The sequence below is a fragment of the Mesocricetus auratus genome, unplaced genomic scaffold, assembly GCF_017639785.1.
Source record: "Mesocricetus auratus isolate SY011 unplaced genomic scaffold, BCM_Maur_2.0 Super-Scaffold_100010, whole genome shotgun sequence".
In the NCBI taxonomy this organism is placed as follows: domain Eukaryota; kingdom Metazoa; phylum Chordata; class Mammalia; order Rodentia; family Cricetidae; genus Mesocricetus; species Mesocricetus auratus.
Genome location: NW_024429194.1, coordinates 22,075,190 through 22,099,309, shown reverse-complemented (window position 1 = coordinate 22,099,309; position 24,120 = coordinate 22,075,190). Strand labels below are relative to the sequence as shown.

The window sequence follows — 24,120 nt, the reverse complement described above, 5'->3', positions numbered from 1 at the left end:
TTTTTGTTTGATTGATAGAATTTTTTGTTTGTTTTTGGAAAGAAAAGCACACGAGTGAGGACCCAGAGGTTTGCACCAAAGTTCAAGAAAGCTGCTGAGGCCAGGCAAGATACAGCAGGGTTATATTTTCTATTTGGAGGGTCTGAGAGTCTATTGCATGGAGTTATGATGATGAAGCCCAAGCTGCAGTGGAGGCCACAGGACGTTGGTGATGACAGACAAATTCAAGTAGGGTACTGGAACCTCCAGTACATTTTTTCCTCCCTGGAAGCTTGAGTATCAGGTCTTCATCTTCCACCTGTTTTGTGACAGGACCTTTCATTGTTCCCTGCTGCATATGCCAAGTATCCTAGTTACTGTTATATTGTTGTTATATTGCTGTGAAGAGACACCATGATCACAGTAACTTATAAAAGAAAGCATTTAATTGGGGACTTGTTTACTGTTTCAGGGGGTTAGTCCATGACCATCACAGTGTGGAACAGAGTAGCAGGCAGGCAGGCATAGTGCTGCCATAGTAGTTGAGAGCTTCCATCTTATCCACAAACACTCAGTAGAAAGAGAGAGAGACTGAGCCTGGCATGGGCTTTGAAACCTTAAAGCCCACCCCGCAGTGGCACACCTCCTCCAACAAGGCCACACTTCCTAAGATACGTCTAAATAGTCTATCAACTGGAACCAAACATTCAAATATAGGAACCTATAGGGGTCATTTTTATTCAGACCTAAGCAAAATCTTAATTGGTCTTATCAATAAAAACCCAGAGTCAGATATCGACGTAAATGCTGAAAGGTCAGAGAAGCAAAGGGGCAGCCAACAATCACTTCTACCTCTCTGAATCCTCAGACTGAAAGGACCGAGATCCTGGCTACGCCCTGCCTCATCACTTACTCTCTCCTCCCCATATTGTCACTTCCTGTCTCTTCCCTGTACACACCTCCAGACACCGATGGTTAACTAGTGGCTAGTTCCACCGTCTGATCTCAAGACAAGCTTTATTTGACAGGACACAAGCAAAATATCACAACGCAAACCACTACACACCAGGCTAGCTGTCCTGCGAGCTTCCAGGGAATTCTCTGTGTCTGCCTCTGACCTTGCTATAGACACATTGGAATGACAGATGTGCTCTAGCTTATCTTACTAGGTGGATTCTGGAGAGCCCACATTGGTCCTTACAGCTGCAACCATTTTACCCACTGAGCCATCTCTCCAGGCATGCAGTTGGCTTTGAAAAATTAAGGAATGCCATGAGCCTCTTCACTATCCTCTGAATCATAGTCCCATTCCACCACCTCCCTTCTCTCTTTGGGGTCAGCTCACTGCAAGTGGCTATATCCCACAGGTGCCTTTTCTCTTGAGTTGGCTCACTTTCTGTGCTCCCTCTCCAGTTTTGGGGACCCAGCTTTTCACTGCCCCCTTTTCTCACACGATAGTTCTCTCCCCAGAGAGGCTCTTCTACGTTTGTCTAGCCCACTGTATTTTCTGTTCTTCCACGGCTGCTTGTTCCATCCTTTTGGTTTCTCTTGCATGACGAATTTTAAAGGCTATATCCACCAACTGAGATGTAGTCACTCCTTTAGCCCCTTCTAACTGTTAGGTTTTCTTGTGAATGACATAGACACATTATCCTACAAAATTCATGGTAACCATTCCCACATTTTCTGGGGTCTTTGAGTCAATATCGATGCATTTTTGATATTCTAGAACATTTCTTTTTAAAAATTCTGGAGATCCTTGTTTGGATTTTGGTGGACTTTTTGCATTTTATTTTAACTCCTCTTTTTGGGAAACCCTTTACCTATTTCTTTCAAAGCATGCTGTCTATATTGACCCAATTTACTCATTTCTGCATTTTGTTAGAATTCCAGCAGGGTTCAATGACTAGAAAAGCCTTTGTTGGCAGGGGTTCTGAATGTGTTCTTCTTCACTGAGAGGCATTGTGATTCTTTAGTAGCCTTGCCTACTGCTAATCTTTTCTGCGATTAATAAAATATTTAATAAGGGCTTGAATGTCTGACCAGGATTAATGAGGAGCAAAAACAGATGACTATCAAGTCCAGTGCACCAGGTATGCCCACAGAAAGTCATTTAAGATAGAGGATAGTCATAGACCACTTATCCCTGTAATAGTTCACATAGGTGAGTTCTCAATTTTAACACAGCCATGTCTGGAAAGGGAAGAAGACTCCTGCTGCAAACAGACCAGAACATGTAGCAGTGCCTATCCATGGCAGAGTTGCTTAGGACAAAAAATTCCAGTGCTAGTCAGGTCAGAAAGAACCATCTCCCAGTGCTTCCTTGGAAGATGTTTGCCAACTTGCTTCTGAGCAGAGTTTTCATCACTGTGATCACTCAGCCTGGTAATTGCTTCTGGAAAACCTCCAAAAAGGCAATGTCTTTTTACATTTCCTTTTACTTTAATCTCAAAGTCCAAGATCATTGATTAAAATTCTGCCTCAATATTTATATTGCACAACAGGATTCTCTCTATAGCTGGGTATATGCTATTCTTATCGGGAACATGCATCTCAGCAATTGCTGTCCGTTAATCATTGATCTTCTGAGTTCAATTATTGACAGTGGGTATGATATTTTTATTAATATGTTAAATGAAATAACTTCCATGGGGGGCATGGAATTCTCCACTTGTGTAACAAGAGCACAGAGTCTCAGCAACTGGATTCCCTGGACTCTCTGCTTCTTCCATGGCTCCTGCAGGTTCTCCAAACTCCCTTCTTCTGTGTGTGTGTCTGCTGCTGGCCTCTGACTTTGCCCAGGCAGGCAGACTGCTGGTGGTCCCCATGGATGGGAGCCACTGGTTCACCATGCAGTCGGTTGTGGAAAAGCTTGTCAACAAAGGACATGAGGTGGTGGTAGTGGTGCCAGAGGTGAGTTGGCAACTGGGAAAATCCCTGAATTTGACAGTGAAGACATACTCAACCTCTCACACTCTGGAGGATCTGGACAGAGAGTTCAAGGTTTTTATGGGTGCTTACTGGAAAACTCAGGAGAGTAGCATATTTTCTCTATTACAAAATTCACCCAGTGGTTTTTTTGATTTGTGCTTTTCACACTGTAGGGATTTGTTTAAGGACAAGAAGTTAGTGGAGTACTTGAAGCAGAGTTCTTTTGATGCTGTGTTTCTGGATCCTTTTGATGTGTGCGGCTTAACTGTAGCCAAGTACTTGTCACTCCCGTCGGTGGTCTTCACCAGGGGAATGTTTTGTCACTATCTTGAAGAGGGTGCCCAGTGCCCCAGCCCTCCTTCTTATGTTCCCAGAATTCTCTCAAAATTCACAGACACCATGACTTTCACGGAGAGAGTCTGGAACTACCTGTCTTATATGGGGGAACGTGCATTTTGCTCCTATTTTTTCAAAACTGCTGTAGAAATTGCCTCTGAAGTTCTCCAGACCCCAGTGACTATGGATGACCTCATCAGTCAAGTGTCCATTTGGTTGTTACGGATTGATTTTGCCTTGGAGTTTCCCAGACCTTTGATGCCTAACATGGTCTTGATTGGCGGGATCAACTGCCACCAGAGGAAGTCACTTTCCAAGGTACGTTACGTCTCTCCTTTAACACATAAAGAGAGGCCTGATTTGGACAATAAAAAGTTCTTTACTGAGCTGTGATTCATTGTTACATTAGCCACATCTTGAATTTCTCCCTGAGTTAGAGAATTGTTTTGTGCCAAATCATTAATGGAGAGAAAATTTACAGATAGTTTTCTTGTTTATATGTTTGTGTTATATCCACAGTTCGATTAGATAGAACTTCCAAGCATAATTCAGATTTAAATTTGTGTGTGTGTGTGTGTGTGTGTGTGTGTGTGTGTGTTTGTGTGTGTAGGTCATGGAAACTGAAAGGGGACCTTGAAAGGGGAAGAAGATGTAGGTGTAAGGGAGGCATGAGGAGGAAAAGAGAAGATGCAGGAATACATTGTACAAGAAAGTATGAAGGGGATTTTATTAGACTGAGGGAAGAGATCAGTAACAAAGGTCTGATGAAGAGCACATGGCCTGACTGCACAAGTTCTAGTCTCTGAGCTCTCAGCATGATTTGGGGGAACCTAATGACACCCTTGATACAGTTGCCATTGCTCTGATATCCAGAGGGTACACGACTCTCCGGCTTGTGTCACTGTTATGTTCCAGTCATCCCACCTTTGCTCTGTCGCCTAAGCCACCACATTTCACTCTTCTTTGGGGCCCTCATGGATGTTGCTCTCTCAGAATCCTGTTTCTCCCTCGTGTATTTGTGCAAAACATACCTATCTTTTTGAGTCTGGTCTCAGTGATGCCTTTTGGGAAACTTTCCATGATCCTTAGGAATAGCAGAAATCTGGTCTCATGGCAGTTGGGGAACACTTTCTCTGAGGATGACTTATCATGATGCTGATGAGTAAATTCTTTTCAATTTTCTCTGTTTGATCATGCCTCCCTACACATCAACACCAGCAGGGGAGAAAACAGAGTTGACTCTATCTGTCTACTTCACCTGCCTGATGCCATTAGATCTTCTGTTGGATGTATTAAAAACTTGACTGGAATATACGGTGTGCCTAAGGATTTTGTTCTTTGTGACAAATTGTGTCACTCCTAAATCCAAAGGGACTTGCAAACATTATGCTGGGAACTGATGATAGATGTCCAGTCTTTTAATCAACGAACCTAAGTGTACCCCAACACACACATATATACATGAATGTGTTTCCTTACCCCAATCTTAGAAATACACAAATGAAGACCATTTGGTACACATGTATGAAACATAACTACAAGGCTGACATTTTATAAATAAAATTCCTGGGACACAAGAAATTATTAGAGTGTTGGAGCAGAGTCCTTTGGATGCTGTGTTTCTGGATGCTCTCGATGTGTGCAGCTTAACTATTGCCAAGTGTTTGTCCCTTCCGTCCGTGGTCTCCAGCAGTGTCTTTTGCCACTCTATCGATGGTAGCACTCAGTGTCCCCATCCTCTGTCTTACATCCTCAAAACTCATATTTATACTCCAAAGAGCCCAGTGCAGGGTTGTCAAGGTGGAGGGTGTCACCTCCTTCCAGTCCATAAAGATAACAGTTCCACTTTGCTTTTTACATCCTGGTTGCCAGTGGGCAAAATCAGTGATGTTTAAAGTTAACAGAAAGATGCCTGCAGGGAGAATTCTGTGTTCTCCTCCTCCTAACAACTGAGGGAATGGGGTGGGAAATTTTTAAAAATATGATCACAACCCTGTTGGTAAGAGAACATAAAGACCAATGCTGGTAGAGATGGGCACACAGGTGCTTCATTATTGTTTGAAGAAGGGGGAATGGCAGATGAGTGAGTTTGAATATGTTTATCACAAGAAGGGATCAGGGGGTGAAGGGCTTCATTTCCAAAGCCATTTTGGTCAGGCTGAAGATCACGTGGTGGTCACCATGTGGAGTACCTGCCTCATCACATTTGAGTCTTTAGTTGGGATAAGAGGACCAAAATCCCACTGAGAATGTGCTGAGACCCTGTCATAAAATGCCAGACTAGACCCAATTGTAAAATGCCTATGATGGGCTGTGTGCACCCTCTCCTATGATGTCAGTTAGCTCCAAGTTGGGGTTTGGAGTTAGTTAGCAATGCAGTGGCCAGAAGGGAGGAGGATGCTACCACCAGGAAACAAAGAGGAATCAGAACAGATAATCCTTTAAAGGACTCTAGTCAGGCACAGCATCTCATATGCTAGCACATCCTGTAACAGGAAAGGGGATCATGAGATTCAGCATTTTCTTTTACTAGTGCTTCACAAAGCTGTCTGGGTTAAGGAAAAACAAGACCAACTCAATTTTCTTATTATTTTACCACAGATAGTAGGGATCCTATAAAATAGAAAACACTGAAGAGAGAAGAATAGAAGAGTCCTGGTGATGGGCCAGGCAAACACCCATTGCTTGTTGCTCTGAGAGTCTCACTATAGGTCCTGCATCACCTTCCCTGGTAGTTGATCCTGTGTACTGGGTCAACTGTGTACCGGGAGCAGACCCAGAGCAGCACTGTTTTGGACTCAAGTAAAAGACTTTGCGTGACTACTGTTCAGTCAGAGATAAAAGAGATTAGAGTCTTAGTTAAACATTCTAGTACATTGCCAAATGTCCTGACTAATGACTCAACATCAGAACTAAGTCCACTACCAATCTAGTATTGTTCTAATTACCTGTTTGGGAAGCTGGCAACATTTCTGTTCTGAACCTCTGATGACATCTCAAAGTTCTAAGTCAGAGGGGACCTCAAAGTCTTCAGCAAAGAAGTACCCTGGGTACTGTATTTACCTGGAGCAAATCAACCTGGCCATCATCATTGGAAGGCTCAGAGACTTATCAGAGTTCAGACCCAACACTCTTCTTCCTTCTGTCTAGAGGATGATTCAGAAGCCAGGCTCATAAATTGTCATTCTTTTATTGAAGGAAAGAAGGGAACCTTTCCATTGACCCCCAAACAGCCAAACAGCCAGTATTTCAGAGACACTGCTTTTTAATCATGGGTGGTGCTGGGATTATTGGCTTACAAGGGTCCTGCTGTAGAACAGTGTCCCCAGGCTCAGTGCTTATCATCCAAGTCTCTTGCAATTTCAGATTTATGAAGTTGTCACACCTACAAGAGCAATGTAGAGATGTTCTGGCTCTGTTCCAGCCCTTCCCTACACCAGGTGTTCTTTAGCGAGGAACTGGCTTTCCTGTGCACTTCTCTAGCATTCTATAGCTCTTCCTCTTGACTAACACATTTCTCACTGTCTATTCTTCTTAACCCACCCTCTTATGATGCTCAAACAAACACATGATGCATACAGAGACTCCTTATAGGAACTGAGTACTGAATTCTGAAAATCAAAACCTATGGTTTCATTACTCTTTCAAAACTGGTATTGCAATAGATGACATAATCTTTTCCTAGGCAAAGATCATATATTTCTTATATGGAAAACACACAAATAGATATTTCATTAAGTATTATTCTTTTTAGTGAATCATTAGCACTGAATTTAACTTTTCTTATGCATATACAAACACTTATAACTGCTGGGTGTGATGTTTGTTTTTCCTCTATTGTGCTGTAAGAGACCAGAGTCTCAGCAGATGGATTCCCCTGGACTCTGCTTCTCCATGGCTCCTGCAGGTTCTCCAGCCTCCCTTTCTCTGTATGTGTATCTGCTGCTGGCCTCTGGCTGCTGACTGCTGGTGGTCCCCATGGATGGGAGTCACTGGTTCACCATGCAGATGGTTGTGGAGAAACTCAGCCACAGAGGGCATGAGGTGGTGGTAGTGATGCCAGAGGTGAGTTGGCAGCTGGAAAAATCCATGAATTTGACAGTGAAGACGTACTCAACCTCTCACACTCTGGAGGATCTGGACAGAGAGTTCAAGGTTTTTAGTGGTTCTCAGTGGAGACCTTGGGAAGAAACCGTCTATGCTGTGTTACAAAACACAGCCAGCAAGTATCTGGAATTATTATTTTCACAGTGTAGGAGTTTGTTTCACGACAAGAAGTTAGTGGAGCACTTGAGGCAGAGTTCTTTTGATGCTGTGTTTCTGGATCCTTTCGGTGTGTGTGGCTTAACTGTTGCCAAGTACTTGTCACTTCCGTCCGTGATCTTCACTAGAGGAGTATTTTGTTATTTTCTTGATGATGGTACTCAGTGCCCCAGTCCTCTTTCTTATGTTCCCAGAGTTTTCTCAAAACTCACAGGCACCATGACTTTCAAGGAGAGAGTCTGAAATTATCTCCTCTATATGATGGAACATCCCATTTGCCCTTATATCTACAAAACTGCTGTAGAAATTGCCTCTGAAGTTCTCCAGACCCCAGTGACTATGGATGACCTCTTCAGCCAAGTGTCCATTTGGTTGTTATGCACTGACTTTGTCTTTGAGTTCCCAAGACCTGTGATGCCCAACATGGTCTTGATTGGTGGGATCAACTGCTACCAGGGAAAGCCACTTTCCAAGGTATACTGTCTCTCCTTTAGCTTGGCTTTGGACAATAAAGAGGAAACTCTTTACTGAACTGTGATTTGATATTTACTTTAGCTGCATCTGGAATCTCTTTCTGGTTAATAGAAAATTCTATCCAGGTACCCTGTTAATACAGATGTGAATACCCAGGGCATAATTGCGTATAACCTCCAAGCTATGAGCTGGATTTAAATTTATGTGTATATCTCCTCTTCTTTGCTCAATGTGTATGTAGGTTTGTGCATGTTATGCAAATTTAAAATAAGGTACCTTGACAGTGGAGGGATTGACCTGAGGGAAGAGCACTAGTTAGTGGGAAGTAAGGGACGAGCAAATGGGTGCATAGGCTATAGTAGGGTAGGTGAGGAATGGATACACAAGGGCAAAGTTCAATGACACAAATGCATGGAAATAGCACAGTGCCACCCATTACTTTGTGTGCTAATTTTAAAATGGTGCAAACACTTCCAAGCTACATTTTTAAAAAAAAGATTTATTATGCATACAGTGTTCTGCCTGCATGTAAACCTGCACACTAGAAGAGGGCACTAGATCTCATTACAGATGGTTGGGAGACACCATGTGGTTGCTGGGAATTGAACTCAGAACCTCTGAGTGAGTAGTCAGTGTTCTTAACCTCTGAGCCATCTCTCCAGCCCCAAGCTACATTTTAATATTGTTTTTAGAGTCACTGAAATACACATCAAATCATGAAACCTTCTTTTCCTAGTTTCAGTCTACACTCCATAGGAAAGCACCCTTAGTTGTATTTATGAATTTTCCAACTTTTGGAAACTTCGCATATACCAAATACATACATTCATTCCATTAAATAAAATAATAATAACAACACAAGCAATCTTATTTACATTTGCATTTGACAATGATCACAGGCATGGTCGTAAGCCAGTAAGTTTACTGCTTTACTAATCCCATTAAAACTTTTATATTGGTTAGCCCTTTTATACTTTTTTGTGTGAACAAGACTACTAACCACTATTGGGGATTTTTCCTTTACTTGCACGTGTGTCCACATTCTTTGCATTATCTGAGTAGCAGATATAAAGTAGAGTTCCTGGGTCAAATGGTTCATGAAGTACTTTAATCAGTTAGAGAAAGTGTTTTGTAAATCCTGAACAACTCTGTGCTTTAACTGGCAGACCTAGTGATGCCAGCCATTGTCAAACAAGAAATATCACGTGCAGCTGCTTCAGTTCCTGCTGCTGATCTCCACAGACAGAGGTACCCACTGGGATTTCTCCTTTTTGTGACTTTCATATTCATAGTTGTCAATTATTTTTAATAAAGTCACTTGTCTTTTTATAGCTAGCTGGTACAATCCCTCTGGGAAGTAGCTATGTTAATACAGCTTTTAAAAAGTGTGTGATACAAATGTGTGCTGGGGCTGTTCTTTTTATTTAACTATATCTGAATTAAAAGATCTGGTTTTGTTGGGATTCATTCTTCATCTTCATTTTGCCTGTATGCTGAGGGCCTGAGAGAAGATGTGCTTAGAGATAATGAGCAGGTTTGTTGGTAGAAGAAATATCAAGGCAGGATGATGTTTGTGCTGGCGCGGAGGCAGCAGCTGTAACTGATCAGCAACATGGCTGAAAAGTCTCCTGTACTGCAGTGCGGCAAGGGGAAAGGGTTTCCTCAGGGTCAGCACAGCTGATACAGCTGTGGTCCCAGGAGATCAGGCTGCATCCCAGACTGGCAGCAGACCCTGGTGGTGTTGTGTCATCTATGGGGTACTGGTTTTGAATGCAAAGTTGAAGGATTGCAGGATCATAGGGAACCCCTGAGGCCAGGCAATGTGTGGCATGGTGGGAAGCCCTGCAGAGAGGTCAAAAAAAGACCACTGCATGTAGTTATGAAAGTGAAACCCCCATGACAGTGGAGACTACAGTACATTGGAGATGCTAGGACTGTGGGATATCTACCCCACCCCCAAAAAAGACTTTCAGATGTGGAGTAGAGTCAACCTGAGCCTAAGTGAGAAACTGTATCATGCAGATGGCAGAGCTGGAGAAATGGGGCTACCTAAACCCTTTGGAGTCCGTTATTATCCCCAGATGCTGGATAGTTAGATTAGTGCTACCCTGCAGAGTTTTTATTTTGTATTGATTCAATCATTTAATGATACGATTCTTCCTTTTTAGAACAAGAATGATTGTTCTGAATTTTTATATGTTGGAAGTATATGCCTCTTGTTTTTGATCCAAAACCTACAGGAATAAAGGTCTCCAAAGGCAAAGGGATGAGTAGGAGGACAAGGGATGAGAAATAAAGCTAAATGCAGTAGCTAGGACCAGGAGGTCTGGCATAAATCAATGGCTTATGCCAAGTAAGTGCATTGACAAGTACAGCATCATATGTACTATTTGCAAGAGGAAACATGGTCAAGGTCAGCTGAGATCTAAGTCAGACTATGTTGGCAAAAAAAAAAAAACCCACAATACCTCAGTCGTGCTTGCCTAAGGTATAATAATCACAGCCTAGAGGGAAGACTTGGGTGCCAGAAAAACCACAACATTGACTCTTCCAAGGCACTGACTCCAGCCCTAGACCAGACATGCCAAGTCCACTCTTGGACAAGGACAAGGACCTCTGAGAAAGAATGGGGTCAGTTTGGCTTCCCACAGCTTTTGTTTCTGTTTTTAAGAGTTTATTTCTATTTTTAAGTATATGTACCTGTGTGTCTGAGTGTGGACTTATACATGTGAGCGCAGTGCCTGTGGAGTCCAGAAGAGAACATGGGATCCCTTGGAGCTGGAGTTACCAGGGGTTGTGAGCTGTCTGATCTGGGTATTCAGAAGGACCTGAACTCCCGTCTTCTGCAAGAGCAGCGTGCACTCTTAACATGAGTTTTCTTCAACTTCCTGTTTTCAGTGCTATAGGTTCACAGTAAAGAGACTTAGGACTTTTACAGTTTTGGAAATTTTAAAGACTTTGGGGATTTGGAAAGTGAACTGTATTTTACAGTATGAGATAAGCATGTAGTTTTGGGGGACAAAGTTATGACTTAAAGCAATATCTGTGTTTCTAGTTGAAAAAGGATGGAGTCATGATGGTTAGTTTTAGTTACCAGATTGGCATAATCTAGAATATCCTGGAAAGAGAGCCTCTGTGAGGGAATGCGTACATCAGACGGGTTTATGGGCACATCTGTGGGGGGTTGTCTTGATTATATTAATTGATATGGGAAGACCTTGTCCACTGTGAGTCCACCATTTTCTGTGTGTAGCTTCTGGGTTGTATAAGGATGGAGAAATGGGCTGAAAGTAAGCACAGATGTAGTTATTTCTGTCTGCTCTTGCCTGTGGATGTGATGTGACAGCTGTCTTAAGGTTTTTGAACCTCTACTTCTTTGCAGTGTTGGACAGTGACCAAGAATTTTGGGCTAAAATAAACCCCTTCTCCATTAAGCTCATTTTGTTAGTGTTTTTACCATAGTAACAACAGAGGAAACCAGGCTAGAGTGTGTAAGCAAGTTTTCTTAAGCATCTCGAAATCATCTCTTATACAAAGTCAGTAGAATACTACTGAAGATCCCAAGATAAATCCACTCATAGTTGGCTATTTTTTTTAAATTCCTGTGTTAAGCCGGGCGTTGGTGGCGCACGCACTCGGGAGGCAGAGGCAGGCGGATCTCTGTGAGTTCGAGGCCAGCCTGGTCTACAGAGAGAGTTCCAGGACAGCCTCCGAAGCCATAGAGAAACCCTGTCTCGAAAAACCAAAAAAAAAAATCCTGTGTTAAGTCCTCCAATTTGGATGAAATGGATTCTTGAACAGATGCTGTGGCCTCACCTGAACGTCTACATGAGAAGACATGAAATTATATTTTTATGCCACACACACAGATTAGCTTCAAGACAATGCATGAGAGTATAGAAAAGTTAGTAGCATGGAACTCTTACAATATCTGTTTAAATCTTCATAAAGTTGCTCTAAGAGTCTCTGCACAGAGGTCATGCTGTCTGGTATCTGCAGGTGGGGTAGAACACTGCTCCTACACTGTATGTGCTGAGCAGACTCTGGGTATTATGGGTATTACAGTTTATACCAGAGTCAAATGGCTCGAGTGACTACTGTTTCCTGAAGCAAAATGTGATTAGAGACTTTTTTTTTTAACAAACTCACTAGATATGCTGTCATTATGTCCTGACTCATTATTCAATGCCAGTTCTAAGTCCAACATCAGCCCCTCCTGGAACTGTGATGAAAGTTTAAACCCTAAATTCTGATCCGTTTGTTCCTAGGAAAGCAGAGCCCCTAGCCATTATGTGTGAGGTAACATACTCTGACCACCATCATTGGAGGCAACAAGCTCTCAGAGGCTCAGCTCTTTGTCTTCTGTCTTCTGTCCAGATGTCTGTCTGAAAGCCAGGCTCAGAAGGAAAGTCATCCTGTCTTAGACATGGTGCAAGAAATAATAGAAATTTATCTAACACAGTCAATGTATTCATTTTGAAAGGCACAGTGGCTGTGCTATTGGTTTACTGGTGTCCTGTAGTGGAACAGAGTTCCAAGACTCAGTGTTTGTTAGTCAAGACTCCTTCACTCTCAGATCCATGGACTCAAAGCAATGTTGACACAAACAGTCTTCGTGTGCCTATAGCACAAAGAGGGATGCTCTCTCAGCCTGGACTCTTAGGGGAGTGCCTGGACCCTACCCAGAGTAAAATGACAGACTCTAGATATCCCCTATGTGGAAGGATTTGGCAATAGGGTGGGAGGGTGGGGGGGGAAGGGGAATTCGGGAGGAGGGGAGGGAGAGGGAACTGGGATTGACATGTAAAACAAGCTATTTAAAATTAAAATAAAAAATGATAAAATAAAAAAACTAAAAAAAAGAAGAGAAAAAGAAATCTAAAAAAAAAAAAAAAGCAATGTTGACTCGACCCATGTCTATCCTTTTGGACATACTGTGGCCTTTAGGGAGATACTCGATTTTCTGTGACCTCTAGTGTTCTGTGCCTTTTCTTGGTGACTCTCACTGTCCATCTTTCATAGTTTCCCCTTCTTATGAAGAATAAATGAGCATATGATGGATATAGATGATCCTTATAAGCAGCTTCATTATTTTCCTGAATTTCGAAATTCAAACACATTGTTTAACAACTCTTTTAAAGTTGGTTTTGAAATAGAGGGCATGATCTTTCCAAAACAAAGATCATAAGCCTTTTTTTATCTAGTAAATGAAAAATAGAATTTGGAGCCAACACAGTTTATTAATTATTACTCTTTTGAGTAAATCATTAGCACTGATTTTTAACTTTACTTGTAAACATATAAATACACGTGTCCACTGAACCAGGTCTTGTGCCTCTTAGAAGCTCTATTAGAGGATCTCAGCTCTCCTGGAAGAGCTCAGAGTCTCAGCAGCTGGATTCCCTGGACCCTGCTTCTCCATGGCTCTTGCAGGTTCTCCAGCCTCCCTTCCCCTGTGTGTGTGTCTGCTGCTGGCCTCTGACTTTGTCCAGGCAGGCAGACTGCTGGTGGTCCCCATGGATGGGAGCCACTGGCTCACCATGAAGATGGTTGTGGAAAAGCTTGTCAACAAAGGACATGAGGTGGTGGTAGTGGTGCCAGAGGTGAGTTGGCAACTGGGAAAATCCATGAATTTGACAGTGAAGACGTACTCAATTTCTCACACCCTAGAGGATTTAAACCGCGAGTTCAAGTATTTTTCTGACACTCAATGGAAAACTCCAGAACAGAGTATGCTTTCTTTAATGACAGGCACAGCCAAAGGTTTCTTTGAAATAATATTTTCACACTGTAGGGATTTGTTTAACGACAAGAAGTTAGTGGAGCACTTGAGGCAGAGTTCTTTTGATGCTGTGTTTCTGGATCCTTTCGATGTGTGCGGCTTAACTGTAGCCAAGTATTTGTCACTCCCTTCAGTGATCTTTGCAAGAGGCGTGTTTTGTCACTATATTGAAGAGGGTGCAAAGTGTCCCAGCCCCCTCTCTTATGTTCCCAGAATTCTCTTGAAATTCACAGACACCATGACTTTCACGGAGAGAGTCTGGAACCACATATCCTACATGCTGGAACATGCAATTTGCCCCTATTTTTTCAAAACTGCTTCAGAAATTGCCTCTGAAGTTCTCCAGACCCCAGTGACTATGGAGGACCTCTTCAACCAAGTGTCCATTTGGTTGTTACGAACAGACTTTGTGCTGGATTTCCCCAAACCTGTGATGCCAAACATGGTCTTCGTTGGTGGGATGAACTGCCAGCAGAGAAAGCCTATTTCCCAGGTATGTTATTTCACCTTTAGTCCATGAAGAGACCCCTGGGTTTGGACAATACAAAGGAAATTCTTTACTGAGGTGTGATTTATTGTTTATATCGCATTGTGTGGAATTTCTTCCTGGGTTAGAGAATTGTTTTGTGCCAGTTTACTAATTAGGAAACAATTCTATACAGGTGCCCTATTGACATGGTTATGTATATCTGTGGCAATATTGCACATACATTCAAAGCTACAATGTAAATTTAAATGTGTGTGTGTATGTATGTGTGTGTGTGTGTGTGTGTGTGTGTGTGAGAGAGAGAGAGAGAGAGAGAGAGAGAGAGAGATCATAAAATTAGAAAGGGGAGGGTGCAAGAAAACTTTCCTTAGGAGAAATTAGGAATTAGGTCAGTAATGATAGACATGCCACATGAAAACAGAAAGGTGAAATATTCAGGGGTAGGGAAAACGTATGGAGGGTAAGCCTGACTAGACAGAGAGGAATAAGCAGAAAACGCAAAATTTCTGAAAAATGTCATAATGCTATTGAATATTCCATAAAAGTAATTTAAAGATACAAAAAACCCTTCAAGCTACATTTCACTTTTTTTTGAGATGTTAAAAAAAAAACCGCATCAAGAGCCAGGCAGTGGTGGCACAAGCCTTTAATCCCAGCACTCAGGAGGCAGAGGCAGGCAGATCTCTGTGATTTCCAGGCTGGCCTGGTCTACAAAGCTGAACAGAGAAACCCTGTCTCAAAAAACCAAAGTAAATAAGGTAGCAAACACATCAAGCCATGAAGCAGCCCTAATTTTATTTTTTGGATATGCTCTATGGGAGTGTACATGCAGTTTTTCCAAATTTCCAAATTATTAATGTGATATGTAGGATGAAAGGAAGGTACATTTGGTTTTTTTAAAAGAAAATAAAATGTAACAAGATAAAACAAAATCCATCTTATCAAAATTGGACAAAAAGAGCCAACAGAGCAATAAGCCCCAAGAGAAGGAACATGAATCATAGAGTCACTGGTTAACACATTCAGGAGTCCCATAAAAGTACTAAACCGGCAGCTATGCTGTATCCTCTGAGGACTGGAGCAGATCCACGTAGACCCTGTGTATGCAGCTGCAGTCTCTTCAGTTCATGTGAGCTTTACTGAGTTGTTTTAGATGGTTCTCTGGGTGTCCTCCATTACTTCTTTCTCCCCAACTCCTTCTGCCTCTTTTCCATGGGGTTCCCTGAGCTCTGAGGGGAGGGATTTGATGGAGACATCTCATATAGAACTGTGTGTTCCAAGGTCTCTCTATGTGATGTCTTGCTGTGGGTCTCTGTGTTTGTTCCCATCTGATGCATGAGGAAGCATCTCTGATGCTGCTTGACTATGGCCCTGATCCATGAGTATAGCAGAATATTATTATGAGTCATTTAATTGCTACTTGTTTTTTTTGGTTTTACGAGACAAGGTTTCTCTGTATTGTTTTGGAGGCTGTCGGTCCAGCCCGGCCTCGAACTCACAGAGATCTGCCTGCCTCTGCCTTCTGAGTGCTGGGATTAAAGGCGTGTGCCACCACCGCCCGTCTACTTGTTTTTCCTTAAGAACAGGAGTATTTGGTTCTACCCTAGCTGTCTGAAATTCTAAACTGTGGTTCTTGGTCACCTAGGCAGTGTCAGGCATGGGTTCCATTTCATGGAATGGGCCTCAAGTCAAATCAGACATCAACTGGTTACTCCCACAAGGTTTGTGTCTCCATTGTCCTAGCATCTTTTGTAGACAAGATAGATTATAGGTCAAAGGTTTTGTGGTTGGGTTAGTGTTTCCTTTTCTCTTCTGGTAGTCCACAAGTATGTTTCCATGTCATAGACACTAGAACATGGCGATGAAAGTTCTATGTGGGCACCATATTCAAGACTTTTGTGAGTGTTGTCTTCAAAAATGGGGTCTTGTCAGTTTGTGGAGAGCAACCTAGTGTCTTGACAAGGGCCTGGGATGTTTGGGAATTTCCATGTGACCCCTTTGACCAACACCTGAATTGCATCAAAACCACTCCTCAGAAGGAAGCTTAGTTTGGTTAAAAGATATGACCAGTAAGAGTTCCCTGTCCCTTGTTATTTGGAGACGTCATTAGGATTGCTTTCATATGTTATAGAACGTTTCCACTGCACTGCACTAACTTTCCATAGTGCCACTCAAATACTCTTTAATTCCAGCCTCAATCAATTTGCCCTCTTTTTTCCCCACATGATACTCCTGATCTTGTCCCCTTCCCCTTTTCCAGCCCACTCATAAAACATGTTATTTCCCCCACCCAGAGAGATCTATGTGCCCTCTCCCCCACTGTCTTCCTCTATGCCTAAGCTCTCTGTGTCTATGAATTGCAGCATGGTTATCACTTCTATAATGACCAATATCCAGACACATCATACATATCATACTTATCTTCTGATTGGGGTTACCTCACACAGAATGATTTTTGCTGCTTTCGTACATTTGCCTACAAATTCATACTTTGAATGATAATGAGAATTGCTCCATTATGTAAATGTACCACATTTTGTTTATCTAGTATTCCGTTTGGGGACATATAGGTTTATTTTTTTCCTAATTTCTAATCAATAGTTCAGCAAAGAACTTGGCTGAACAAATATACTTGTGGTATGATGAGGAGTCTATTGGATATATGCCCAAGAGTGGTAGAGCTTATCTATAAGTAGATCTATTGCCATGCTTCTGATAAACCACCATACTGATTTCCTTAGTAGCTATAGAACATTGCACTTTCATCAGCAGTGGATGAGTGTTCCCCTTACTCCAGATCTTCTCCAGCATGAGCTGTTACTAATCTTAGTTATTCTGACTGATGTAAGATGGAATCTCAAAATAGATTTGATGTGCATTTTCCAGATGTCTAAGGATGTTGAACATTTCTTAAAGTTGTTCTCAGTCATCTGAGATCCCTCTATTGATAATCCTGTTTAGATATGTACCCCACTTTTAGATTATTTTTGAAATATGGTTTTTGAGTTCTTCATATATTTTGGACATTACTCCTGTGTAGGATGGGGATTTGTTAAAAATTCTTTTCCCATTGAGTAGGTTGCCACTTTGTCTGAATGCTGATATCCTTTATCTTACAGCAGCTTTTCAGGTTCATGAAGTCCTATTACTAATTGTTGATCTTAGTGTCTGTACTGTCAGTATTCTGTTCAGGAAGTCTGCTCCTGAGCCAATGTGATCAAGGGTATTCCGGACCTTCTCTTTTGTCAGATTCAATGTATCTGTTTTTATGCTGAAATCTTTTATTCATTTGGAGTTGAGTTTTGTGTAGGGTTACAGGTATGAATCTATTTGCATTCTTCTGCGTGTAGCCATCCAGTTTGACCAGTATCATTTGTTGAAGATGCTATGTGTTTTCAAGTATGTATTTCTGGCTCCTTTATCCAATCCTGGTGTCCATAGGTGTGTGGGTTTATGTCCAGGTCTTCAGTTTGATTTCATTGAACAATGTGTCTCTTTTTATACGAATAGCATGCTGTTCTTTTTTTTTTCTGTTTTCTTCTCCTTCTTCTTTTTTTTTTTAATTTCATTTTCCAGTTTAAATTTAGATAAGAATCAAGGTTGCTTCACAAGTCAGTTCCAGGTCCCTCTCCCATTCTCTCCCTTCCTCCCGTGCCCTCCCCTCCCCCCTCCCCCTCCCCCCTCCCCCGTTATCCTCTCATTTCTCCAGGGAGGGTGAGGCCCTCCATGGGGGTGTCCATAGTGTGTCATTTCATATAGGGCAGGGCCTAGACCCTTTCCCAAGAGTTCTGGGTGAGAGTGCACCTCACATTGTTCTATTGGAGTCCAAAGTCCGTGTGTATACTTGGGATGGGTACTGATCTGCTGCCCAAGGCTCAATAGATTCCCTAGGCCTCTTCACTGACACCCAGATTCAGGGGTCTTGATCAGTCCCATGCTGGCTTCCCAGGCTAATGCCTGGGATTCAAGAGTTAACCTTTGTCTGTTCAGCTGTTTCTGGGGGTTAAACCAGCCCAGTCTTAATCCCTTTGATCATCAGTCCTCCCTCTCTGTTACTGGCTTTCTTGAGTTCAGCTCAGTACTTAACCAAGGGAGTCTGCCTCTTCTTCGATCAGCCACTAAATAAAGTTTCTGTTTCCCAGACTCTCTGGCCATAGGATTGTAGGCTGGCACTCCCCAGATCTATGTCTAAAATCCATATATGAGAGAGTACATGCCATGTTTCTCTTTTTGTGACTGGGTTACCTCACTCAGGATGGTTTCTTCTAGTGTCATCCATTTGCCTGCGAATCTCATGATTCCATTATTTTTTTCTGCTGAATAGTACTCCATTGTGTAGATGTACCACAATTTCTCTATCCACTCTTCAGGTGAGGGACATCTAGGTTGCTTCCACGTTCTGGCAATTACAAATAAAGCTGCTATGAACATAGTGGAACAGACCTCTTTGTTGTATGAATGGGCATCTTTTGGATATATGCCTAAGAGTGGAGTTGCTGGGTCTTGTGGTAGGTTTATTCCCATTTTTCTGAGGAATCTCCACACTGATTTCCAAAGTGGCTGAACCAGTTGGCACTCCCACCAGCAATGGAGGAGTGTCCCCCTTTCACCACATCCTCTCCAGCATAAATTGTCATTGGTGTTTTTGATTTTAGCCATTCTGACAGGGGTGAGATGGTATCTGAGAGTTGTTTTGATTTGCATTTCCCGGATGGCTAAGGATGTTGAGCACTTTCTCAAGTGCCTCTCAGCCATTTTAGACTCCTCTATTGAAAACTCTCTATTTAGTTCTGCAGCCCACTTTTTAATAGGGTCCTTTGGTGTTTTGGAGACTTGCTTCTTGAGTTCTTTGTAAATTTTGGAGATCAACCCTCTGTCAGATGTGGGATTAGTGAATATTTTTCCCATTCTGTGGGCTGCCTTTTTGTCTTGCTGACTGTGTCCTTTGCCTTACAGAAGCTTCTCAGTTTCAGTAGGTCCCATTTATTAATTGTTGATCTTACTGCCTGTGCTACTGGTGTTATGTTCAGGAAGCTGTCTCCTGTACCAATTCGTTCAAGGGTACCACCCACTTTCTCTTCTAAGAGGTTCAGTGTGGCTGGATTTATGTTGAGGTCTTTGATCCATTTGGACTTAAGTTTTGTGCATGGCGATAGACATGGATCGATCCGCATTCTTCTACATGCCAGTCTCCAATTATGCCAGCACCATTTGTTGAAGATGCTTTCTTTATTCCATTGTGTATTTTTAGCTTCTTTGTCAAAGATCAGATGTTCGTACGTGTGTGGGTTAATACCCGGGTTTTCAATTCGATTCCATTGGTCTACCTGTCTATTTTTGTGCCAATACCAAGCTGTTTTCAGGACTATAGCTCTATAATAGAGCTTGAGGTCAGGGATGGTGATGCCTCCGGATGTTGCCTTGTTGAACAGGGTTGTTTTGGCTATCCTGGGTCTTTTGTTTTTCCATACAAAATTGATTATTGTTCTTTCAAGGTCTGTGAAGAACTGTGCTGGGATTTTAATGGGGATTGCATTGAATCTGTAGATTGCTTTTGGCAGGATTGCCATTTTTACTACATTGATCCTACCTATCCAAGAGCATGGGAGATCTTTCCATTTTCTGAGGACTTCTTTAATTTCTTTCTTTAAAGATTCAAAGTTCTTACGATACAGGTCTTTCACTTGTTTGGTTAGCGTTACCCCAAGGTATTTTATATTGTTTGTGGCAAGGGTGATGTTTCTTTGATTTCTTTTTCAGCCCTTTTATCATCTGTATATAGTAGGGCTACTGATTTTCTTGAGTTGATCTTGTAGCCTGCCACTTTGCTGAAGGTGTTAATCAGCTGTAAGAGTTCCCTGGTAGAGTTCTTTGGGTCATTGATGTAAACTATCATATCGTCTGCAAACAGTGAAAGTTTGACCTCTTCCTTCCCAATTTGTATCCCCTTGATCCCCCTTTGTTGTCGTATGGCAATAGCTAGGACTTCAAGTACCATGTTGAAAAGGTATGGAGAGAGTGGACAGCCTTGTTTTGTTCCTGATTTTAGAGGAATTGCATTGAGTTTCTGTCCATTTAGTTTGATGTTGGCTGTTGGTTTACTGTATATAGCTTTTATTATGTTTAAGTATGTCCCTGTTATCCCAGATCTCTCCAAGACCTTTATCATGAAGGGGTGTTGGATTTTGTCAAAGGCTTTTTCAGCATCTAGTGAGATGATCATGTGATTTTTGTTTTTCAGCTTGTTTATATGGTGGATTACGTTGATGGATTTTCGTATGTTGAACCATCCCTGCATCCCTGGGATGAAACCTACTTGATCGTGGTGAATGATTGTTTTGATGTGTTCTTGGATCCGATTTGCCAGTATTTTATTGAGTATTTTTGCATCAATGTTCATGAGGGATATTGGTCTGAAGTTCTCTTTCTTAGTTGTATCTTTGTGTGGCTTGGGGATCAAGGTTTTTGAAGCCTCATAGAAAGAGTTTGGCAAAGACCCTTCTGCTTCTATTGTGTGGAACACTTTGAGAAGAATTGGTATAAGCTGTTCTTTGAATTTCTGGTAGAATTCTGCACTGAGGCCATCTGGACCTGGGCTTTTTTTGGTTGGGAGACTTTTGATGACAGCTTCTATTTCCATAGGGGTTATAGGTCTATTTAAATTGCTTATCTGTTCTTGATTTAGTTTTGGCAATTGATAGCTGTCCAGGAAGTCATCCATTTCCTTTAAATTTTCGAATTTTGTGGAGTACAGGTTTTCAAAGTATGACCTAATGATTCTCTGGATTTCCTCAGAGTCTGTTGTTATGTCCCCCTTTTCATTTCTAATTTTGTTAATTTGCGTGTTCACTCTCTGCTGTTTGGTAAGTTTGGACAAAGGTTTGTCTATCTTGTTGATTTTCTCAAAGAACCAACTCTTCGTTGCGTTGATTCTTTGTATTGTTTTCCTGGTTTCTACTTTATTGATTTCAGCCCTCAATTTGATTATTTCCTGGCATCTACTCCTCCTGGGGAGTGTGCTTCTTTGTGTTCTAGAGCTTTCAGCTGTGATGTTAATTCTCTGGTATAACTGTTCTCCTGTTTCTTCATGTGAGCATTTAGCGCTATGAACTTCCCCGTAGCACTGCTTTCAAAGTGTCCCATAGGTTTGGGTATGTTGTGTCTTCATTCTCATTGAATTCGAGGAAGTCTTTAATTTCTTTTTTTATTTCCTCTTTGACCCAGGGATGGTGCAGTTGAGCATTATTCAATTTCCATGAGTTTGTAGGTTTTCTGCAATTTGTGTTGTTGTTGAATTCTAATTTTAAAGCATGGTGGTCTGATAAGATGCATGGAGTTATTCCAATTTTTTTGTAGCTGCTGAGGTTTGATATGTTGCCAAGTATGTGGTCGATTTTTGAGAAGGTTCCATGTGGTGGTGAGAAGAAGGTATATTCTTTTTTATGTGGATGAAATGTTCTATAGATATCTGTTAATCCCAGTTGGGTCATTACTTCTATTAGCCCTTTTGCTTCTTTGTTGAGTTTCTGTTTGGTATTCCTGTCTAGTGGTGAGAGTGGTGTGTTGAAATCTCCCACTATAACTGTGTGGGGCTTTAGATGAGATTTAAGTTCTAATAATGTTTTTTTAACGAATGTGGATGCCTTTGTATTTGGGGCATAGATGTTCAGAATAGACACTTCCTCTTGGTGGGTTTCACCTGTGATGAGTATGTAATGACCTCCTTCATCTGTTTTGATTGATTTTATTTTAAAGTCTAGTTTGTTAGATATTAGGATTGCTACCCCGGCTTGTTTCTTGGGTCCATTCGATTGAAAAATTTTTTCCCAACCTTTAATTCTCAGGTAATGTCTGTCTTTAAGGGTGAGGTGTGTTTCCTGTATGCAGCAGAAGGAAGGGTTCTGTCTTCGAATCCAATCTGCTAGTCTGTGTCTTTTTATGGGTGAGTTAAGGCCATTAATATTGAGGGATATTAATGACCAATGATTGCTCATCCTTCTTCGATTTGCGATGGTTGTTGTTGGTGGAATTATGTGTGGAATTTCACCCCTTTGTTCTTTTGGCTGTTGGTAGAGAGAGATTCTCTAATGCTTATGTTTTTCTGGTTGTAGTTAGCTTCCTTGGGTTGGAGTTTTCCTTCCAAAATTTTCTGTAGGGCTGGGTTAGTGGACACATATTGCTTGAATCTAGTTTTGTCATGGAATATCTTGTTTTCTCCGTCTATAGTGATTGAGAGCTTTGCCGGGTATAGTAGTCTGGGCTGGCATCCGTGGTCTCTTAGTGTAGGTAGAATATCTATCCAGGACCTTCTGGCTTTCAGCGTTTCCATGGAGAAATCAGGTGTAATTCTGATAGGTCTGCCTTTATATGTTACTTGACCTTTTTCCTTAGCTGCTCTTAATATTCTTTCTTTATTCTGTATGTTTGGGGTCTTGATTATTATGTGGCGAGGGGATATTTTTTTTTGTGGCACTCTATTTGGTGTTCTGTAGGCTTCTTGTACCTTCATTGGCATGTCTTTCTTAAGGTTGGGAAAGTTTTCTTCTATGATTTTGTTGAATATGCCTTTTGCCCCTTTGAGCTGGATTTCTTCTCCTTCTTCTATACCTATTATTCTTAGGTTTGGTCTTTTCATGGTGTCCCATATTTCCTGGATGTTTTGTGTTAAGGATTTGTTGGATTTAAGGTTTTCTTTGGTTGATAAATCCATTTCTCCTAGCGTATCTTCAACACTTGAGATTCTCTCTTCCATCTCTTCTATTCTGTTGGTAATGCTTGTATTGGTAGTGCCTGTCTGTTTGTCCAGCTTTTCTATTTTCTGCCTTTCTTCAGATTGTGTTTTTTTAATGACTCTATTTCAGTTTTCAACCCTTGCAGTGTTTGCATTGCTTCTTGCAATTTTCTGTTTATCTGTTCGTCCGTTTGTTGCCTTTTATGAATTTTTTGGTTTGTTCTTTTTTCCATTTCTTGCATTTTTTGGTTTGTATTTTGTTCCATTTCTCGCATTTTGTGCTTTGTTTCTTCTTCCATTTCCTGCCTTTTTTGGTTTGTTTCTTCTTCCATTTTTTTCATTTTTTGCTTTGTTTTTTCTACCATTTCTTGCATTTTTTGCTTTGTTTCTTCTTCCATTTCCTGCCTTTTTTGGTATGATTCTTCTTCCAATTCTTGCATTTTTTGCTTTGTTTTTTCTTCCATTTCTTGCATTTTTTGCTTCATTTCTTCTTCCATTTTCTGCCTTTTTTGGTTTGTTTTTTCTTCCAATTCTTGCATTTTTTGGTTTGTTTTTTCTTCCATTTCTTTGAGGGATTTTCCAATATCCTCTTTTAGGGCCTCTATCATTTTCATGAAAGTGCTTTTAAGGTCGTTCTCTTCTGCTTCATCCGCATTGGAATGTTGGGGTCTTGCTGGTGTGGAGTCTCTAGAATCTGGTGGTGTCATATTTGTTTTTCTGTTGCTGACTGTGTTTTTGTATTGTCTCTTTCCCATCTCTTCTTCTAGTGGGTACAGAAAGAGCCCCTTACTGGTCTGGGGACCAGCGTTCCCTTTTGGTGGGTGCTAGCAAGTCCAATAATCTGGTGGTTCTTCTATTCCTTGTCCGAATGCTGGTCCCGTGGGTGGAGAAGAAGAACAGGAACCTGGGGCACTTATCCTCTTACCTGGTCCCCTGGACCCTATGCTGGGTCCTGTTGTACTTGATCCAGAACAGCTACTCCCCTGGTCTCCCTGGGTCCTCTGGTTTCCTGGTCTCGTTGGTGGGAGAGAAGACCTGGGGTCTGGGTGCTTGGCTCCCGCCGGGATTGGGAGCTCTGTGCAGTTCCCAGGGGATCTGCAGGCACTGGAGCACAGGCCGGGAAGCCGGCCTGTTTAC

The 24,120-nt window shown here is 41.7% G+C and overlaps 2 protein-coding genes and 1 pseudogene across 2 annotated transcripts in view; all 3 read left to right on the top strand.

The window, feature by feature from the left end:
* Positions 1-2,642: 2,642 nt before the first annotated feature.
* The window catches only part of LOC101841486 (UDP-glucuronosyltransferase 1-6), a 149,173-nt gene continuing 127,695 nt past the window's right edge, over positions 2,643-24,120 (top strand). Inside the window, exon 1 of the mRNA XM_040753065.1 lies at positions 2,643-3,564. Within this exon, the coding sequence (XP_040608999.1) occupies positions 2,710-3,564 (855 nt within the window). The 5' untranslated portion in view covers positions 2,643-2,709. The remainder of the gene's footprint in view (positions 3,565-24,120) is intronic.
* On the top strand, positions 7,129-8,040 carry LOC101829108 (annotated as a pseudogene).
* LOC121142752 (UDP-glucuronosyltransferase 1A7-like) lies at positions 12,824-14,478 on the top strand. Its single transcript, XM_040753068.1, has one exon. It carries the CDS (start codon positions 13,404-13,406, stop codon positions 14,283-14,285), a length of 882 nt encoding a protein of 293 aa, XP_040609002.1. The 5' UTR covers positions 12,824-13,403; the 3' UTR covers positions 14,286-14,478.

Bases quoted from the DNA above. Each gene is read 5' to 3' on its own strand.
- LOC121142752 (XM_040753068.1), top strand. From the start codon at position 13,404: ATGGCTCTTGCAGGTTCTCCAGCCTCCCTTCCCCTGTGTGTGTGTCTG.